Source organism: Carcharhinus amblyrhynchos, chromosome 8, assembly GCF_965287045.1.
Source record: "Carcharhinus amblyrhynchos chromosome 8, sCarAmb.v2.hapA, whole genome shotgun sequence".
Classification (NCBI taxonomy): domain Eukaryota; kingdom Metazoa; phylum Chordata; class Chondrichthyes; order Carcharhiniformes; family Carcharhinidae; genus Carcharhinus; species Carcharhinus amblyrhynchos.
Window position 1 is genome coordinate 10,383,115 of NC_137331.1, and position 18,928 is coordinate 10,402,042.

At 41.9% G+C, this 18,928-nt stretch overlaps 1 protein-coding gene across 6 annotated transcripts in view; it reads left to right on the forward strand.

Moving 5' to 3' along the window:
* LOC145346439 (F-box/LRR-repeat protein 2) overlaps positions 1 to 18,928 on the forward strand; it is a 199,102-nt gene that overhangs the window by 13,947 nt on the left and 166,227 nt on the right. For all 6 annotated transcript variants that reach the window (XR_013887694.1, XR_013887695.1, XM_080193639.1 and 3 more), the window contains one exon: positions 16,220 to 16,281. Coding sequence is in view for 4 of the 6 variants with exons in the window: in XM_080193639.1 (XP_080049765.1) it covers positions 16,220 to 16,281 (62 nt within the window). In the remaining 2 variants the exon portion in view is untranslated. The remainder of the gene's footprint in view (positions 1 to 16,219; positions 16,282 to 18,928) is intronic.

Below are 18,928 nucleotides of genomic sequence, written 5' to 3' on the forward strand. Positions count from 1 at the left end.
ATGACCTCAAAACGAAATAGAGAGAATTGGAATGAGTATCAACAAGAGCTTTGATTCGTGTATGAAAAGAGAGTGACTAGCAAAAGTAAACATCAGTCTCTTTATAGAATGAGACTAGTGAATTAATAATGGGAGACAAGGAAATGACAGACTTAAAGTATTTTAGGTCTGTCTTTGTGGTAGAACACGCAAAGCATTTAAAGAATAGTGGAAAATCAAGGGGCAGAAGGGAGGGGAGTATCTTGCTAGGAAAACTACCAGGATGAGAGCCTGACGTTTCCCCTGGAGATGATGGCCTGCATTCTAGTGTCTTAAAAGAACTGGCTGCAGAATTGGTGAATCCCTTTTGATGCACCTTTCTAAAATTCCCTAGATCTGGGAAGGACTCGGACGATTGGAAAACCAAAATGTAACACCTCTTCAAGATAGGAGAGAGACAGAAACCAAGATGCCATAGGCCAGTTCATTTCACATGTCATTTGAAAAATGCCAGAATCCATTAGGGACGTAGTAGCAATTGGGCAGAGTCAACATGGCTTTATGAAAGGAAAATTGTGTTTGACAAACTTGAGTTCTGAGGATGTAACAAACAGGCTAGATAAAGGATTTTTGATAAGATGTCACATGAAGGGTGACCTCAAATTCCTGGTATTGGGGTGATGTATTAGAGTGGAGTGAGAATTGGCTAGTCGCTGGAAAACAGAGCAATTTGTAACGCATGGAGTGATAGAGTTCATTGCTTGGGCCTCAAACTAAGATTTTAACATTAATGTATGTTTAATCGTATGGTTATTTGAGTTTGTAAAAGCAATTAATCTTTTATGTATGTATTCAGTAAATATTGAATGCAGACTTAGAATAATAGGAATCCTTACAACATGTACACACCTTTGTTATGAAAGGACAGGAGTTTTGTAGCTGTATTTACTAACAATATAAAGATGGGAAAGCGAGTTGAGGAGGATACAAAGTCTGCAAAGAGATGTAAATAGGTTCCATGAGTAGATAAGACTTTGGCAGATGGAGGATAATGTAGAAAAATGTGAAGTTGTCCACTGTGGTGGGAAGAATCAAAAGTATAATATTTAAATAGAGACCACATGAATCACAAAGTTAGCCTGCAGATGTAATAATTAGGAAGGCAAATGGAATATACTACTGTGCTAAATGGGATAGAGTTTGAACAGATTTAGCAAATCGGTGCTGGGAATCCATGTGGTGCTGTGCATCATTGGCAGCAGAATTGTATTAAACTATAATCTGTCTCCTTAGTCCACCCTACCCCCTATTCTACCATTACGATCAAGCCAGCAGATCAATCCTTGGCATTAATACATTAATTTCCCTGGTCCAAGTTTGCGGATGGCACAAAATTAGGTATGAAACCAAATGGGGATGATGAGACAAAAGATCTGTAGAGGGATATGAACAGGTTAAGTGGGTAAAAACTTGGCAAATGGAATACAATGTAGGAAAAGGAAAGTTATATACTCTGGTAGAAGAATAAAGGAGCTGAATGTTATTTAAATGGAGAAAGACTGCAGCACAGAGGGAGTGGGGGGTGGTCCTTCTACATGTCACAAAGGATAGCATGCAAGTTCAGCAGGTAATAAGGAAAGCAAATGAATGTTGCCTTTTTTTTCAAAGGGAATGGAGTATTAAAGTAGGGAAGTCTTGCAAAACCTATAGAAATCTCTAGTTGGATCACGCCTACAATATTGTGAATCATTGTGGTCTCTTTATCTAAGGGTAGTATGCTGGCATTGGAGGCAGTTGAGAGAAGGGTCACTAGGTTGATCCTGGGTATGGAAGGTTTTTCATGTGAGGTGAGATTAGTAGGTTGGGCACTCATTGGATGTTAGAGAAATGAATTTTGCGCCCTGTATGTAAGGATGGATGTGCTGGAGAGGTTCCAGAGGAGGTTCACGAGAATACTCCTGGGAATGAAAAGCTTGATGTATGAGGAGCGTTTGACGACTTTGAGTCTGTAGACAATGGAGTCCGAAAGGATGAGGGGAGATCTAATTGAAACTTACAGAATACTGAAAGGCCTGAATAAAAGGAACTTGGAGGAAGATGCCCCCTCTAGTAGGGGAGGCTAGGATCCAAGGGCACAGCTTCAGTAAAGGGACAAGCCTTTAGAACCAAAATAGGAATTTCTTCAGCCAGAGGATGGTCAATCTATGGAATGCATTGCCATAGAAGGTTGTGGAGGCCAGGTCATTGAGTGTATTTAAGACAGAGGTTCTTGATTGGGGAAAAGATGAGAGGATGGTGTTGAGAAACTCATCTGCCGTACTTGAATGGCAGAGCAAACGAGATGGAACAAATGGCCTAACTCTGCTCTTATTTTTTATGGTCTTATGTTGGGTTATGCCCCTTTTAAGAAAACAGATCAAGTGACACTGGGTGCAGCTTTCCTTGTCCAGTCTTTTGCTGACTATTAGAGAAATGTATTAATAAACAGTTCCAGTAGTTTACTTGCACTAGTTTTTATATCGGACCTCGCACGTGGAACTGGCTGCAAGTGAAGAAACACAGTTGGGTGCGTATGCCAGAATACACAATGTAGCCAAAGTGCAAAAGAACATGATGTCTTCCATCGAATGCCAAACTTGTGACAAGTCTGGCAACAGAATCCACATGTTGGACTCTTGAAACCCAATGCTGCCAGTGTAAGCAGGTGGAGCATATTGCTCACAATTGTAGGGCGCAATTAAGAGAGAAAAGGAGAGTCCAAGGGTGTGGAGAGTCTGCAGAAGGATCTAGATAGGCTGGGCGAATGGGCCAGGAAATGGCAAATGGAATTTAATGTTGGCAAGTGTGAGGTGGTCCACTTTGGTAGGAAGAATGGTAGGAAGGACTATTACTTACGTGGCGAAAAACTGCAGCAGGCGACGGTGCAGCGGGACCTCGGGGTCCTTGTGCATGAGTCGCAAAAACCCAGCTTGCAGGTGCAGCAGGTGGTCAGGAAGGCGAATGGGATGCTGGCCTTCATAGCGAGGGGGATTGAATATAAAAGTAGGGAGGTCTTGCTGCAGCTGTATAGGGCATTGGTGAGGCCGCAGCTGGAGTACTGTGTGCAGTTTTGGGCGCCGCACCTGCGCAAGGATATTTTGGCCCTGGAGGGAGTGCAGAGGAGGTTTACTAGGCTGATACCGGAGTTGAGGGGATTGAGCTATGAGGAGAGGCTGAATAAACTAGGCTTGTACTCGTTAGAGTTTAGAAGAATGAGGGGAGATCTCATTGAGACGTATAAGATGATGAATGGGATGGATAGGATAGAGGTGGAGAGACTCTTCCCGCTCAAAAAAGACAGTAGGACTAGGGGGCACAGCCTCAAGATAAAGGGGAGGCGGTTTAGAACGGAGTTGAGGAGGAACTTCTTCACTCAAAGGGTGGTGAATCTCTGGAATTCTCTGCCCGTTGAAGTGGTGGAGGCTGCCTCGCTAAATATTTTTAAGAAGCGGGTTGATGGGTTCTTGATAAGAGAGGGGATTAAGGGTTATGGGGAGAGGGCGGGAAAGTGGAACTGAGCCACAACAGATCAGCCATGATCTTATTGAATGGCGGGGCAGGCTCGAAGGGCTAGATGGCCTACTCCTGCTCCTATTTCTTATGTTCTTATAAACCTGAAGATTAGGCACAAGCTACATGCTGCCAGCCAAGATGGGCACGGGAGACTGCTAAATCTGCAGAGGAAGCAAAGAATCCAAATCGACAGAATTTCATTTGAAAGCTCCCAAACCAGAGAATGCCTCAATTGTGATAATTCCTGGAATTGATGAATTATTATGGCAAATCTGTGTCTGATTTGACCATGTACTGAAACCTTTACATCAACTGCTTGGTAAAGGCTGACCACGGAGATAGACCCAGGGGTGTGAAAAGGCTTACCGGGAGGTAAAGCACGCTTCATGAAGGTTGGAAGTGTTAATGTATTTTGACCTGAAGTTGCCATGGTAATTTCCTGCGATGCCTTTCCTTGTGGTGTTGGCACTATGTCTTGTGTATTGTCCAAAGGAGAAGCAAGGCCCATTGCCTTTGCATTAAGGTCTTTAACAAAAACAGAGGAAAAATATGCTCAGGTAGAGAATGAGGGGTTAAACATCGTATTTAGGGTGAAGATATTCTTCCATTTCCTATTTGGGACAGCATCTTAAGCTGTTAACCAATCAGAAGCTCTTTAGCACCACCTTCAGAAATACCATCTATGGTGGCAGGACACTTACAACTTGGTCACTTTTTTTATCAGCTTACTCCTATGCCATTTATGGTACAGGCAATCCGAACAGCATGACCAACACTGATGCGCTGTCGAGGCTACCTCTTCCTGATGTCCTGATCGGCATTTGAAAATTTTGTACTTTCACCTAGATGATAGAACACTAATGTCAGTGGCCCAGGTGCAAAACACCACAAAAAATGACCCAGTCTTAAACCAAGTAATGGATTTAAGCTTATAAGGGAATCAGCCTGATTTGTGTCCCTACCAGTCAAGGAGGTGGGAGTTATCCATAATGGGTGGGTATCTTTTGTGGGGTATGAGTGTGGTCATTCCTTCTATGTAGAAAGAAGGTGGATCAAGAGCACTTGGGGGTGGTGCAGATGAATGAGATGGCCAGGCGTTGACTCCCAGACTGAGAAGTTAGATGCTTGTGAATCTTGCGCTTCAGTGGGGAATGCACTTCTGTTGTTGCCTCTACACCCATGGGAATAGCCTGAAGCTCCTTGGCAAAGGATCCATGTGGACTTTTGTAGGTCCAGTGGAAGGAAAGATGCAATTGATGGTCGATCCCCACTCAATGGCCAGAATAGCAATTATGAAGTTGGTGTCTGCAGAGGTGACTACTGAGCAACTTGACAAATTGTTTGTTTGCTTGGTTTCCTTGAGCACATTGTGAGCAACCATGGGGTATGGTTTGTGGCAAAGGAAGTTGAGAACTACCTCAACCACCGAGGAGTCCGCCAGGTGATGTCGGCTCCATGTCGCCAGGCCAATGAGATTTGTATAGACCTTCAAACAGGCACAGGTTTTCCAAGGGGAGGGTTCCCTTGGAAGGAGAGTGAATCAATTCTTAAGCATACCTCATGGAATGACCCAATGTTCTTGAGCACAGTGATGTTTGGTTGCAGATTGAGGACTTTTTTTTGACCTGATGCAGCCAGAGGAGACTCCAAGTGGCAACAAAGAACCAAGGGGGGGGGGGGGGGGGTAGATGGCTTGAAGGAAGGGAAAGTTAGTGAAGTTTAGTGAGTAACTACATGGCTGGGGGCAGGGGAGGGAGGGGTGAGGAAAGAGAGAATGGGTTCCTGCAACTGAGGTGGCCCCCAGATGGGGTCAGTGTCACATACTGTGCAGACCCAGGATGAACAGGTCACTCCATATCAAAGCAGGGAAGTCCCCTTCAATCTGGAATTTTTGCAAAAGGAGTCTGCGGAGCTAACTGAGTGAGTTCTGACATTGGCAGGAAACATGAGCCCAAACTACTGATGACAACAACCAGGCAAAAGAGGAAGCTTGAGAACTTCAGGAGATGTGGGGAAAAATTCCCAAGAAGACCTTTCGAGGCAACAAAGCAGTTGTCCAGGAACTGTTGTACTTCAGCTAGACTGATTGTCTGTGGACTTCTAAATGGACGTTGATATTGTTTTTCACAATTGATGTTCACCTTTTGTTTTTTGTACATAGTTGAATTGTGCATTTGCAATTGTGTTTAAAAAAAGAAACTGTTATATGGGGGTTTTGGAGTAAGAGTGGAGGAGTGTAATACTGGGGCATGCCACTTTTAAGAGAAGAGTTCTGGTGAACTGGGACTTGAGCTTCACCTTGGGAGCTTGCCTAGCCAGTCTTGTGCTAAATGTGTTAGAGAATAGGTATACTAAAACAGTTCCAGTATTTACTTCAACTAACCTTGTATTAGTCTTTATTTCAGACCTCACATGATAGAGGTGACCTTCTTGAGCTGCATAGAATTCTTAGAGGGCATAACAGGGAAGATGTTAAGGTTGTTTTTCCTCTTATGGGAGAATTTAGGACCAGAGGGGATAAAGGTCACCAGAGATCATCCATTTAAGACAGACGAGGAGGAATTTCTTTTCTCGGAGGATAGTGATTCCGTGGAGCTGTTTACTGTAGAGGCAGCATTAAGAATGTTCAAGCGTTATGGGGATAAGATGGGGAAGGAGAGTTGAGAATTATCGTATCTGTTTAGTCGTCATGATCACATTGAATTTCGAAGCAGACTTGATAGGCCAAATAGTGTACTTATGCTGTACATCTTATGGTCTTATTATGCTTCGAGTGTGGGGGAACTTGCGACGAAAAGTACCAGCCATAGTTAAAAATGGGATATCAACCTGGTGATCTACAACACAGGACTACAATCAAGTCAAACACAGAAGCAGTATGTAATAGAGCTTAGCGATCACACACTGGAGCAGTTCCAAGCTCTGCAGTCCTGCCACATCTGTTCATGAATAGTGATTGGCAATTAATAGGAGGAGGAGAGGTCACAAATATCCCCATCCCACAAAGGGGAACCCAGCACATTAGCATTTACAACCATCTTCAGCCGGAAAAGCCAAGTAGACGATCCATCTCGGCCTCACCCTGAGGTCCACAGCATCACAAATGCCAGTCATTGAAATCACACCCTGAACGTCATGGTCTGGGCAGTTTTAAAAAAAAATCAAGAGCAAGGCTCCCAACACTGACCTCTGGAGATTTCCACTGATCTTTGTCCGTAGAACCTAGAAGCAGGAGTAGACCATTTGGCCCTTCGAGCCTGCTGTGCCATTTTGATCATGACTGATTGTTTGTTTGATTTTCTTGAAATCAGACAATATTTTGGCCTCGATTACATTCTGTGCTAGTGAATTCCACATATTCACCACCCTCTGGCTGAAGAAATTTCTCCTCCCCTCAGTTCTAAAAGGTTTACCCCTTATCCTCAAACTATGACCCCTAGTTCTGGATTCACCCACATTGAGAACGTTCTTTCTGAAATCTGCTCTGTCTAACCCTGTAAAAATTTTAAGTTTCTCTGAAATCCCCCCTCACTCTTCTAAACTCCAGTGAATATAATCCTAACCGACTTAGTCTCTCTTCATATGACAGACCTGCTAGGAATCAGTCTGGTAAACCTTCACTGTGCTCCCTCTACTATCTCAGACAATTCGTTATCCAAGTGCTTACCTTTTTTGAAGTGTGGCACTGTATCAAATGCCTTCTGAAAGTCCATATACAATAGACCAGTTTTTACTCGAATTTGCTCACTGTTCCTCTGTTTGTTTGCGTTCCCTGAGGGCCACTCACTTTTTGACCTAATTTCAGCCTTGGTCCAAACATTGAGAAAAGAGCTAAACTCCAAGGGTGAAGTGAGACTGCCCTTAACATCAAGGTAGCATTTGACCAAGTGTGGCACCAAGGAACTCTTGGAAAATTGGGGTCATTGGCTGGAGTAGTACCTAGCACAAAAGTAAGATGGTGTGGTTGTTGCAGGTCAATCATCTCAGTCCCAAGAGTTCTTCAGCATGGAGTCCTAGTCCCTACCATCTTCATATGCTTCATCAATGACCTTCCTTTCATCATAAGATCAGAAGTGGGATGTCAGCAAATGATTGTGCTTCACCATTTGTAACTTTTCAGTCCATGTGTGTACGCAGCAAGACTTGAACAATATTTGGGTTTGGCCGGATAAATAGCAAATAACATGAATGTTACACAAGTGCCAGGCAATGGCCAACTCCAACGAGAGAGATCTAACCATCTCTATGACATTTCGATGGTATTACCATTGTTGAATTACTGATTATTAACAACCTCTGGGTTACCATTGATCAGAAGTAAATGGACTATCTATATAAATGCAATGGCTAGAATGCAAGTCCAAGGTTGTGAGTTCTGTGACAATTAGCTCACCGTCCAACTCCTGTGAGTCTATTATCAAATAAATCGGATGGACTAAAACCCGGTGTTGTCAGACTTTTTACTGTGTTCCCATCCACTAATACAGGATTGGTGATCGAGAGTTGGGGTAGATGGTGTAATCAGTAGAAATGAACAGTTATGAATTGATCTTCTGGTCAAAATTCACCTATATAGGCTATAACGCGGGTCTGTACACTTCAGAACACCCACTTGCTAATCACTCTCACCCTAACCACTTTCACATCCTTCCCAGTTTGAACAGAAAATTAGATTGTTACAAAGTTAAGCAACACAAACAACAAATATACTCCATCCCATCAATCCAAAAAGGGAAAAAGACAAACTAGTCATGTTGTATGAACTCTCAAACTCTGCTCAAAGGTATCCATAATAATTAATGGAGAGAGAAGTGAGTAATATCAATCAATTTTAAATGAAAATGAAATCCCAGTGGTGATCAGAGGGATTTCTGTATCCTATCTGAATCATAAGTTAGCATACCAGTATATCAAGTAATTAAGAAGACAAATGTTGGCCTTTATTGCGAAGGGAATGGAAAATAGAAGAAAGGAAGTCTTGCTGTGGCTGTATAGGGCGAGACTACATCTGGAATACTAGGTATAATTATAGTTCAGAGAATATTCACTGGGCTGATTGCTAGGTTGGGCATAAAACTCATTGGAGTTCAGAAGAACGAGAAGTGATCTTATTGCAACATATAAGATTCTGAGGGAGCTTGACAGGGTCAATACTGAGAGGAAGTTTCCTTCTGTGGAATCTAGAACTTAGGGTACAATTCAAATATAAGTGGTCTCCCATTTAAGATTGAAATGAGGAGGAATTTATTCTAAGGGACGTTTGTGTTTTGAATTCTCTTTACCTGCAAACAGTGGTGGCTGCGTCATTGAAAACATTCAAGGCTGAGTTAAACAGATTTTTGGCCTACAAGGGAATTAGGGTCATTGCAGCGCATGGAGAAAAGTAGCGTTGAGGCCGTAATTGGATAAGTTGTGATTTTATTGGAAGGATAGACCTAATAGGCTGAATGACCTTCTCTTCCTACATTTTGTTTTTTAAAAATCCAGATTATACTAAATATTTTTGGATTTTTTTGAAAATTTTAATTTGTCACCCTTTTATTGGCATCATTCATTAAATCTTTACCCAAATAAGATACCAGGATTTTGTTCAAATCATGCACTCTGAAAGTAAGATGTTGACAGCCTCGACTCCATTGAGCCATATCCTTTTGAGGACTTTCCAAATAAATCTAAACTCTCAGGATGCAAATAATAAGTCACTTTTATTTTCTTCTTTTCCCTAGTTTTTCTTAATTGGGTAGTTTTTAAAAGCAGAAAATTCTGAAATGCTCAAGTGGTTGATTTGTAGTTGGAGTATCAGTAAACATTGTGATGACCTCTCCTTCTCCACCTGCTGAGTGTTGCCAGCAGTTTCTATTTTTATTTCAGTTTTCCAGTATTCCTGCCATTCAGATTATGCTACTTTTTGGTTCTGCAAATAGATATAACATTAAGTGAAACATATATGTCAGAATTGCTACAATAGTTTTCCTGAAAGCTCTACTTTTGCTGATTTTACCTGGTCATGGGACCTGTGACAAGTCCTGATGTGTTTCATATGGGGAAGTGTCTTATTTTTTTCTCATGAAATTTTAGACCAATGTGTTTTGAATTTAAATAGATGTAAGTCAATAGTTTAGCCGGTTGGGTGAGATGGGGAAAGCCAGTGGAATCGTGTACAAGAATGTGAGCTTCAGGGTATACTCATGATCTGACTCAGTAAGTCATGAAGAGCCATGGATTGTGTTCCAGAGATTTGGGCTTCCATTAGAAGTGCAACTGCTTCATGATGATCTGGTTGCAATGTGACATCGGAAATGGACACTCAAAATCTAGATTGGTGTCCAGCAAGCCTGTATGAAAACCTCATACTGCTAACAATATACCTGACAGTGGCTTTTCACTTCAAAGATCAACTGCCCTCTGGTATGACGATTAGATACCTTCTAACTTCAGTTACCTCCATGCCAAAACGAATCTGACCACCGTGGATGTACAAAGAACGAAGAAAATTACAGCACAGGAACTGGCTCTTTGGCCCTCCCATGCTACTTGACTTAACTAAAACCCCCTACCCTTCTGGGGACCATCCCTCTATCCCCCATCCTATTCAAGTACTTGTCAAGATGCCCCTTTTAAAAGTCACTACCGTTTCCACTTCCACTACCACCTCCGGCAAAGAGTTCCAGGCACCCACTACTCCGCATAAAAAAAAATGTGTTTTGTGCATCTCCTTTTAAACCTTGCCCCTTGCATCTTAAACCTATGCCTCCTAGTAATTGACTCTTCCATCCTGGGAAAAAGCTTCTGACTATCCACTCTGTCTATGCCTCTCATAATCTTGTAGACTTCTACCAGGTCTCTCCTCAACCTCTGTCACTCCAGTGAGAACAAACCAAGTTTCTCCAACCTCTCCTCATAACTAATGCCCTCCATACCAGGCAACATCCTAGTGAATCTTTTCTGTACCCTCTCCAAAATCGCCACATCCTTCTGATAGTGTTCAATTCTGGTCACCACACTATATTCCAAGGGTGGCCTAACTAAGGTTCTATAAAGCTATAACATTTCTTGCCAATTTTTGAATTCAGTACCCTGGCTGATGAAGGCAAACGTGCCATATGCCACCTTGACTGCCTTCTCCACTTTCAGTGGCCTGTGTACCTGTACACCAAGATCCCTTTTGCCTATCAATATTCTTAAGGGTCTGCCATTTACTGTATATTTCCTTAGATCTTCCAAAATGCATTCTCACATTTGTCCGGATTAAATTCCATCTACAATCTTTCTTCCCAAATTTCCAACGGATCTATATCCTGCTGTATCCTCTGGTCTTCAATGCCATTCATAAATCCACCAACCTTTATGTTGTCCGCAAACTTACTAATCAAACCAGTTATATTTTCCTCCAAATCACTGATCCCTGAGGAATGCCACTTGTCACAGCCCCCCATTCAGAAACGCTCCCTTCTACCATTATCCTCTGCCTTCTATGACTGAGCCAGTTCTGTATTCACCTTCTGCAGTAAAAACTCTGAGATTGCATGAGGGACCTTGTCAAAGGCCTTACTGAAGTCCTTGTACACAAGATCCACTGCCTTCTCCTCGATCATCTTCATCACTTCCTCCAAAAAAAACTTAATCACCTTAGTGAGGCACAACCTCCCCTTCACAAAACCATGTTGCCTTTCATTAATATGTCCATGTATTTCCAAGAGGGAGTAAATCCTGTCTTGAAGAATCCTCGCTGATGATTTCCCTACCACTGATGTCAGACTCACCAGCCTGTAATTACCTGGATTATTCCTGCTATACTCCTTTTAAACAAAGGAACAACATCGGCTATTCTTCAATCCTCTGGGACCTCCCCTATAGCCAATGAGGATACAAAGATTTTTCAAGGCCCCAGCAATTTCCTCACTTCTTTCAGTATCCTGGAGTATATTCCATCAGGCCCTGGTCTTGTCTACCTTAATGTTTCTCAAGAACCCGAATACCACCTCCCTTTTTGATCTCAACATGACTCAAACTATCTCCTCATCCTTTCCCAGACTCATCATCAACCAAGTCCATCTCTTTGGTGAATACTGATGCAAAGTACTCATTAATACCTTGCCCATTTTCTCTGCTTCCACGCATAGATTCCCTCCCTTGTACTTGAGTGGGCCAATTCACTCCCAGGCTATCCTCTTTGCTCTTTATATGTGTATAAAAAGCCTTGGGATTTTCCTTTAATCCTGCTGCGCAATGATTTTTCTTAACTCCTTTTAGCCCTTCTTACTCTTTTGCTTAAGTTTTTCTTTCTACTTTCCTTGTATTCTACACTTGCTTCGTGTGTTTCCAGTCTCCTAGCTTTGACAAGTGCTTCTTTTTTCTCTTTGACTAGGGTCACAATATCTCATTATCCAAGGTTCCCAAAACTTGCCATACTTATCCTTCAGCCTAATAGGAATGTGCTAGTTCTGAATTAATATCAACTTAGACTTGAAAGCCTCCCATGTGCCAGATGTTGATTTGCCCTCAAACATCTGCCCCCAATCTACATTCTTCAGTTCCAATTGTTGTAATTAGCCTCCCCCCACCCCCAGCACCTTCACTCGAGGACTACACTAATCTTTATCCATCAGTACCTTTTTTTAAAGCTTACTGAATTGTGGTCACTGCTCCTCTACTGAAACATTGACCACCTGGCCTGGCTCGTTTTCCCAATACCAGGTCCAGTATGGCCCCTTCCCTAGTTGGAATACTACATACTGTTTCAGGAAGCCCTCCTGGATGCTCCTTGCAAACTCTACCCCATCCATTTCCCTAGCATTAAATGAGTCCCAGTTAGTATAGGGGAAATTAAAATCTCCTGCCGCAACAACCCTGTTACTTTTGCACCTTGCCAAAATCTGCTCCTCAATCTCCCGCTGGCAGTTGGGTGGCCTATAGTAAACCCCAATGTTGTGACTACACCTTTCCTATTCCTGAGTTCTACCCATATTGTGTTGCTGTATGAACCCTCCGAAGTGTCTTCCCAGAGTATTCTCCTTAACCAGTAGTGCAGTTCCCCCACCCCTTTTACACCCCCCTGCCATCCCACCTGAAACATCTGTATCCTGGAATGTTAAGCTGCCAATCCTGTCCTTCTCTTAACCAAGTCTCTGTAATGGCAACAACATTGTAGTTCCTAGTACTAACCCAAGCTCAAGTTCATCTGCCTTACCTGTAACACTTCTCACATTGAAACAAATGCACTTCAGTACACCAGATCCTCTCCTGATTAGCAATCCCACCCTGCCTGCTATTTGAGTCTTACTGGTTCTACTCTCTGGTTTCCCCTTCAGCTAATTTACAGGGGGAGTCCCACCCCCCTGCCAAACGAGTTTAAATCCTCCCGCATGATACCAGCAAACCTCCTGGCCAGAATATTTGTGCCCTTCCAGTTGAGATGCAATCTTTCCTCCTTGTACAGCTGTTTAGCTAAGTGTTGAGCAGAACTATCTTTGTATTCCTAGCACGTTGCACAGGGAGTAATGCTGAGATTACAACCCTTGAGGTCCTGCTTTTTAACTTTCTACCTTACTCCCTAAACTGCTGCCGCAGGACCTCATCACTCTTTCTGCCTATCATTAGTACCAATATGTACAACGACCTCTAGCTGTGGTATGATATTTAGTAATGGATGACCGCAGTATTTTTACCCACTCTGCACCAGATTTGCAAACTGCTGTCAACCTCTTCAATTCTGCATACAAAAGACTTGACTTGAACATACGTTGCCAAAAAAGAACTCGTACCAACCCAGACCTAGTTAGTCAAATATTCTACCTCCCATATATGTTGAACATTCCCCATAACACAATAGCTATCTTTCAAAGGGCCACCATGGACCAAGAGATCCAACGCTAGATCAGCTGTAACACCTTGGCCTTCTACAAACTATGGCAGCATGCATTTGACCTCCAAGCATCTTTGGAAATCAACAAAAGTCCTAGTAAGCAGAGCTGTTGTTGTTACTGCACTCCTGTACTTCAATGGGAACTCCACTGTGTAATTGCAACACAAGAGGACAAGAGAAGTTTCATCAGCCACGTCTCTGCCCCTTTCTCTGGATTCAGTCGAGGGCCTTTGAACAAATGTTGCAGTCCTCCTTGAAGCCAGCAGTATGAGCGCTCGGGCAGAATCAGCCCTGGTAGGTTGAATGCTGTCCAGAAGGCTGAAAAGTGGCTCCTTCATCAGTCTTGTTTTCCCAACTATTATGTCTCGTGTTCTAGAGAAGGACAAAGAAAACATGTCAAAGGCTCTCTGAAGAGCTCCATGGAACACAACAACATTGACCTAAGTGACTGGGAGGAGCTTGCTACCAATCATTCAAAAATGGCTCCAAGCCATCAAACTGTACCATGCTTTTGAATGCAAACACCTTAATGAGTCAGCGCAGCAGTAGAGGAAAGAAATCTGAATCCCATTACCTTATAGGACATCCTGCCCAGATGCCCAAAGATCTATGGGTCAAGAATCTTCTACCTGTTCAGTCACAAATATCCACTGTGGAAACCCATAATTCTGAGTCTTGATGCTTAATCAAGAGGCAGCCAATGATGTTACTCATAATCTAAAGTAACCAAGCCTCTGAAATTAAAATAGGGTAATCTGTGTTGTTAAACTATTAACCTTGGTTACTAATTACTCTGGGACATGAGCTTCTGCTTGCATTGTCTGGTTTAAGCTGATTAACAATTGGCAAGAGGCCTAGGGAATATGTGATACAAGCTGTAATTTTTTAAATTTGGTTTCATTTTTGTCTAAAAGACAATATCTGAGGTCATTGTGTAAAGTTGGAATATTTTTATGAAGAATGTTAAGACTTTGGAGAGATCGGAGGTGATGTACGAGTGATACCTGAAATGAGGGACTACTCTGGATAGACTGGACAAACTAGAATTATTCTGCTTGGAGGGGGAAATTTAATGAGGTTTTTAAAATTAGTCATTTAAGAGATAAGCTGTTTTCCATTGCTGAAACATTAATAACCAAAGGGGATAGAGTTTTGATTGCAAAAGAAGCAGAGGTGACACGAAGAAAATCTTTTAATGCAACGAGGAATAGGATTTACAATGCACTGGCTGATAGTTGGTTGCAGAGAAATTGGATAAATATTTGAAGGAGAAAAAAATGACAGGAATATGGAGAAAAAGGGTAGAGTGACCAGTGGGATTACTCTTTGAAAATGCTAATGCAGACTTGATGGGCCAAATGATCACCACCTGTGCTCTGCTAAATGATTGCACCGTAGCCAATCCAATCAACTGCAAGTATCAGATTAGAACTTTTTAAAGACCTTTTTAGAATGTTGTGCACTTATTTTCTGGCAGTAGTCATTGTAAAATGCATTTTATCTTTGTGTAAACCTTTTACCTGCAAGCAAGCTTTTAAGTAAATTTTAATCACAATTTTAACCAGATTGATAGTCTGCGATATTTTTCCACCTGAAGGAGGTTGTTTGTTTTGGGGCCACTGTTGTTTGTAATCTTTATTAATGATCTGGATGAGGGTATAGTTGGGTGGATTAGTAAATTTGCTGATGACACCAAAGTCGGAGGTGTGGTAGATTGTGAGGAAGGGTGTCGTAGTCTGCAGGGAGACTTAGATAGGTTGCAGAGCTGGGCCGAGAGGTGGCAGATGGAATTTAATGCGGAGAAGTGTGAGGTAATTCACTTTGGTAGGAGCAACAGATGTGTCGAGTATAGGGCTAACGGGAGGACTTTGAATAGTGTGGATGAACAGAGGGATCTGGGTGTATGTGTACATAGATCCCTGAAAGTTGGGAATCAAGTAGATAAGGTTGTTAAGAAGGCGTACGGTGACTTGGCGTTTATTGGTAGGGGGATTGAATTTAGGAGTCGCAGCGTCATGTTGCAACTGTACACTACTCTGGTGCGGCCGCACTTGGAGTACTGTGTGCAGTTCTGGTCCCCACATTACAAGAAGGATGTGGAGGCTTTGGAGAGGGTGCAGAGGAGGTTTACTAGGATGTTGCCTGGTATGGTGGGGAGGTCCTATGAGGAGAGACTGAGGGATTTAGGGTTGTTTTCGTTGGAAAGAAGGCGGCTAAGAGGGGATCTTATTGAAACATATAAGATGATTAGAGGTTTAGATAGGGTGGATAGTGATAGCCTTTTTCCTCGGATGGAGAAAGCTAGCACGAGGGGGCATGGCTTTAAATTAAGGGGGGGTAGCTACAGGACGGATGTCAGGGGTAGGTTCTTTACCCAGCGGGTGGTGAGGGATTGGAATGCCCTGCCTGCTGCAGTTGTAAATGCGCCTAGTTTGGGGGCGTTTAAGAGATCTATGGATAGGTTTATGGACGAAAAGGGATTGGTATAGGCTAGTGGGTCATTGTTTTTGTAACTGGTCAGCGCAACATCGTGGGCCGAAGGGCCTGTTCTGCGCTGTAATGTTCTATGTTCTATGTTTTATAATCCATGCAAGATCTGGTGCTAAGTCTCTCCAGGCCAATGAGATTCCATCCATTACACAAAAGTTGCCTTCTCTAAGTACAGATGAACTTGAAATTAGAGCATTTCTTCAGCGATCATCAAAAATGTGTACTTAGAATGCAGTTTTTAATTTTAATCAGGTTAAATGGATTGCACATGTTTCTGAAACTGGTTTTGAATAGTTTTAATGTTAAATATTTAACATTGTATTTTGATTTCAGGTTTTCTCCAGCAATGATGAATCTCTCATAAATAAAAAGTTACCCAAAGAACTTCTGTTGCGGTAAGAATGTTTTTTAATTAGTTGTCTCCTATTTATTTATGTTATTGGGTATTTAAATAAAAATCCATCTGTGCTTAATTCTGTTGAATACAGTACATATAGATATAACGATTAAAATTTAATGCAAGTTGCAAGTATTTTCTATTTAACTTGGAAGTTTTTAAAATATAACATTTTATTCTTTTGCTGTAGTTATGTTCAAGCTCAAAGTAGTGAATGATGTGCAGTTATCTTCTCTGGCTTGTATTCTGTCTCTAATGTATGACATCCAATGCTTAGGTGGAAGTGAAATGCTGATTAGTTTTAACTCACCTGATATTCTTCAGTCTCCTCCTCCCCAAATGCTGCAACGGGTGCCTCTGTTGTTTTTCTAGCTGGGCAGCAGTACTTCAGCATCTGTGTTAAAACTTTATATTTAGATAGTGTGTATTTGGTAGGCTATTTAACTAGGTGCAAGATTCAAGCCTAGAAGTGCCCTCAATCAGGATACAGAAATGTTTGTTTGTAAATTTTTTTAAGGTAGTATCATGTAGGATCCTTGACTGGTAGAACTTGTTCAACTTTCTTCTTCCTCATTATACATGCGCCTAATGATATGACAAATTACACTTGGTCTCTATATCTTTAGAGAGGAACTGGCTGTCCTTGTCGGTATAGGTGGTTTCTACAAATTCTATTTATTTGGGCATAGCTGATGAGGTTATTGCCTCACCACCATCTTGAACCAATACAATCTGTGTGGTGTAGGTTGCACGTTAGGGAATTCCAGGATTTTTAGTGATGTGGAAGGGACAGTAAAATGTTTTCAGGAGATTTTAGGATGCTGGTGTTCCAATGTGTCTGTTGTGGTAGGAGTTTGGAAGGTACTTTCAAAGATATCTTTGTGGGTGCACTGTGTCTTTACTCCCCTCTGTAGATGGTACACACTGCTGCCATGGAGCAATGCTTAACGTGATGAATGGAATTTTGATCAAGTGCTTTGTCTTGGATGGTGTCAAGCTTCTTAAGTGTTGTTGGTGCTGCACGGGTCAAGGTGAGTTAATAGCCGTGCACAGTTGTCATGTGGCTTGCAGATGATGGCTTTTAGGAGTCTGAAGATGCCAAATTTATGTGGCTTTGTTTGTAGATGGTTTTATATGGTTATGACACGTAACTGTAGTTGACAGGAAGTGCTGCACCTGCATCACATCATACTTTCAGACTGGGATATTGAGGTGAAATATAGTATCCTGAAGCTAGCTTTTCTGTCATCATGTAGCTCTGCAAAGACTGTGGAAGATGTTTAGAACTTCGTTTTTTTTATTGATCAGTATAGTACCAATTGTATACTTACTAATTGAGCTTTTGGAAAAGCTCTGGTTATTTTTCTGCTCTATAAAATAATTGTTAGTAATTGGGGAGGTGGTGGCATAGTGGGAATGGCACAAAACTAGTAACCTCGAGGCCCAAACTAATGTCCAAGGATGTGGATTTGAATCCCTCGATGGCACAGGTAGAATTTAAATTCAGGTAAATAAATCTGAACTATAAAGTTAACCTTAGTTATGGTGACCATGAAACTGTTGTCAATTGTAAAAATCCACTGGTTCACTGATGTCTCTTGGGGAAGAAAACCTAATATCTTAGCTGGTCTGGCCTACATGTGATTCCAGATTGCAACTGATGTTCTCAAATGTTGCAGTTCTGTTGGTTAAGGTCTTAATTTCTCGGTAATGACAAAACATTGGATCTTATAAGTTCCTCAGGTTTAATGACAGAACAAGAGTCAGATCAAGACTAACACCATATTGGTAACTGGAGACCATAATTGTTTATGTCTGGGTGGGCTAGAATATCACAGTACTTATGTTTACATTTTATGCTCAATATATTGGGTTACAGTTAAGAAAAATCAAAATTCTGATAATGTAAGAAATAGGGGTAGGAGCAAGCCATTCAGCCCTTCAAGCCGAAGATCATAAATCAGTTCGATAGTCGAGATCTTTTCCCAAAGGTAGGGCAGTCTAAAACTAGAGGGCATAGGTTTAAGGTGAGAGGGGAGAGATTAAAAAATGGTCCAGAGGGGCAATTGTTTCACAAATAGGGTGGTGAATGTCTGGAACAGGCTGGCAACATAGAGATGGGTACAATTTTGTCTTTCAAAAAGCATTTAGACTTACATGGGTACAGAGGGATATGGGCCAAATGCTGGCAATTGGGAGTAGCTTAGTGGCTTAAAAATAAAAGGGCGGCATGGACAAGTTGGGCCGAAGGGCCTGCTGTAAACCTCTGACTCTAAGCCTGTGAGATCGTGGCCTTAATCCCACTTCCTGTGTGCCCACAACAATCCTTAACTCCCTTGTTGACTAAAGATCTGTTTAACTCGATCTTGAATATATACAATGACCCAGCCTCCAAAGCTTGCTGATAAAGAGAAATCCAAAGACGAGCAACTCTGAGAATAAATTTAGCCTCGTTTCCTTCTCAAATGGGAGACCCCTTATTATAAACAGTGCCCCCTAGTTCTTGATTCCTCCACAATAACATACTTTCAGCATTGAAATCTTCTCTGTTGCAATAAGATCACCTGTCATTCTTCAAGGCCCAACCTCTTCAATCTTTCCTCATAGAAAACCCCTTCATCCCAGGAATCAGCCATGTGAACCTT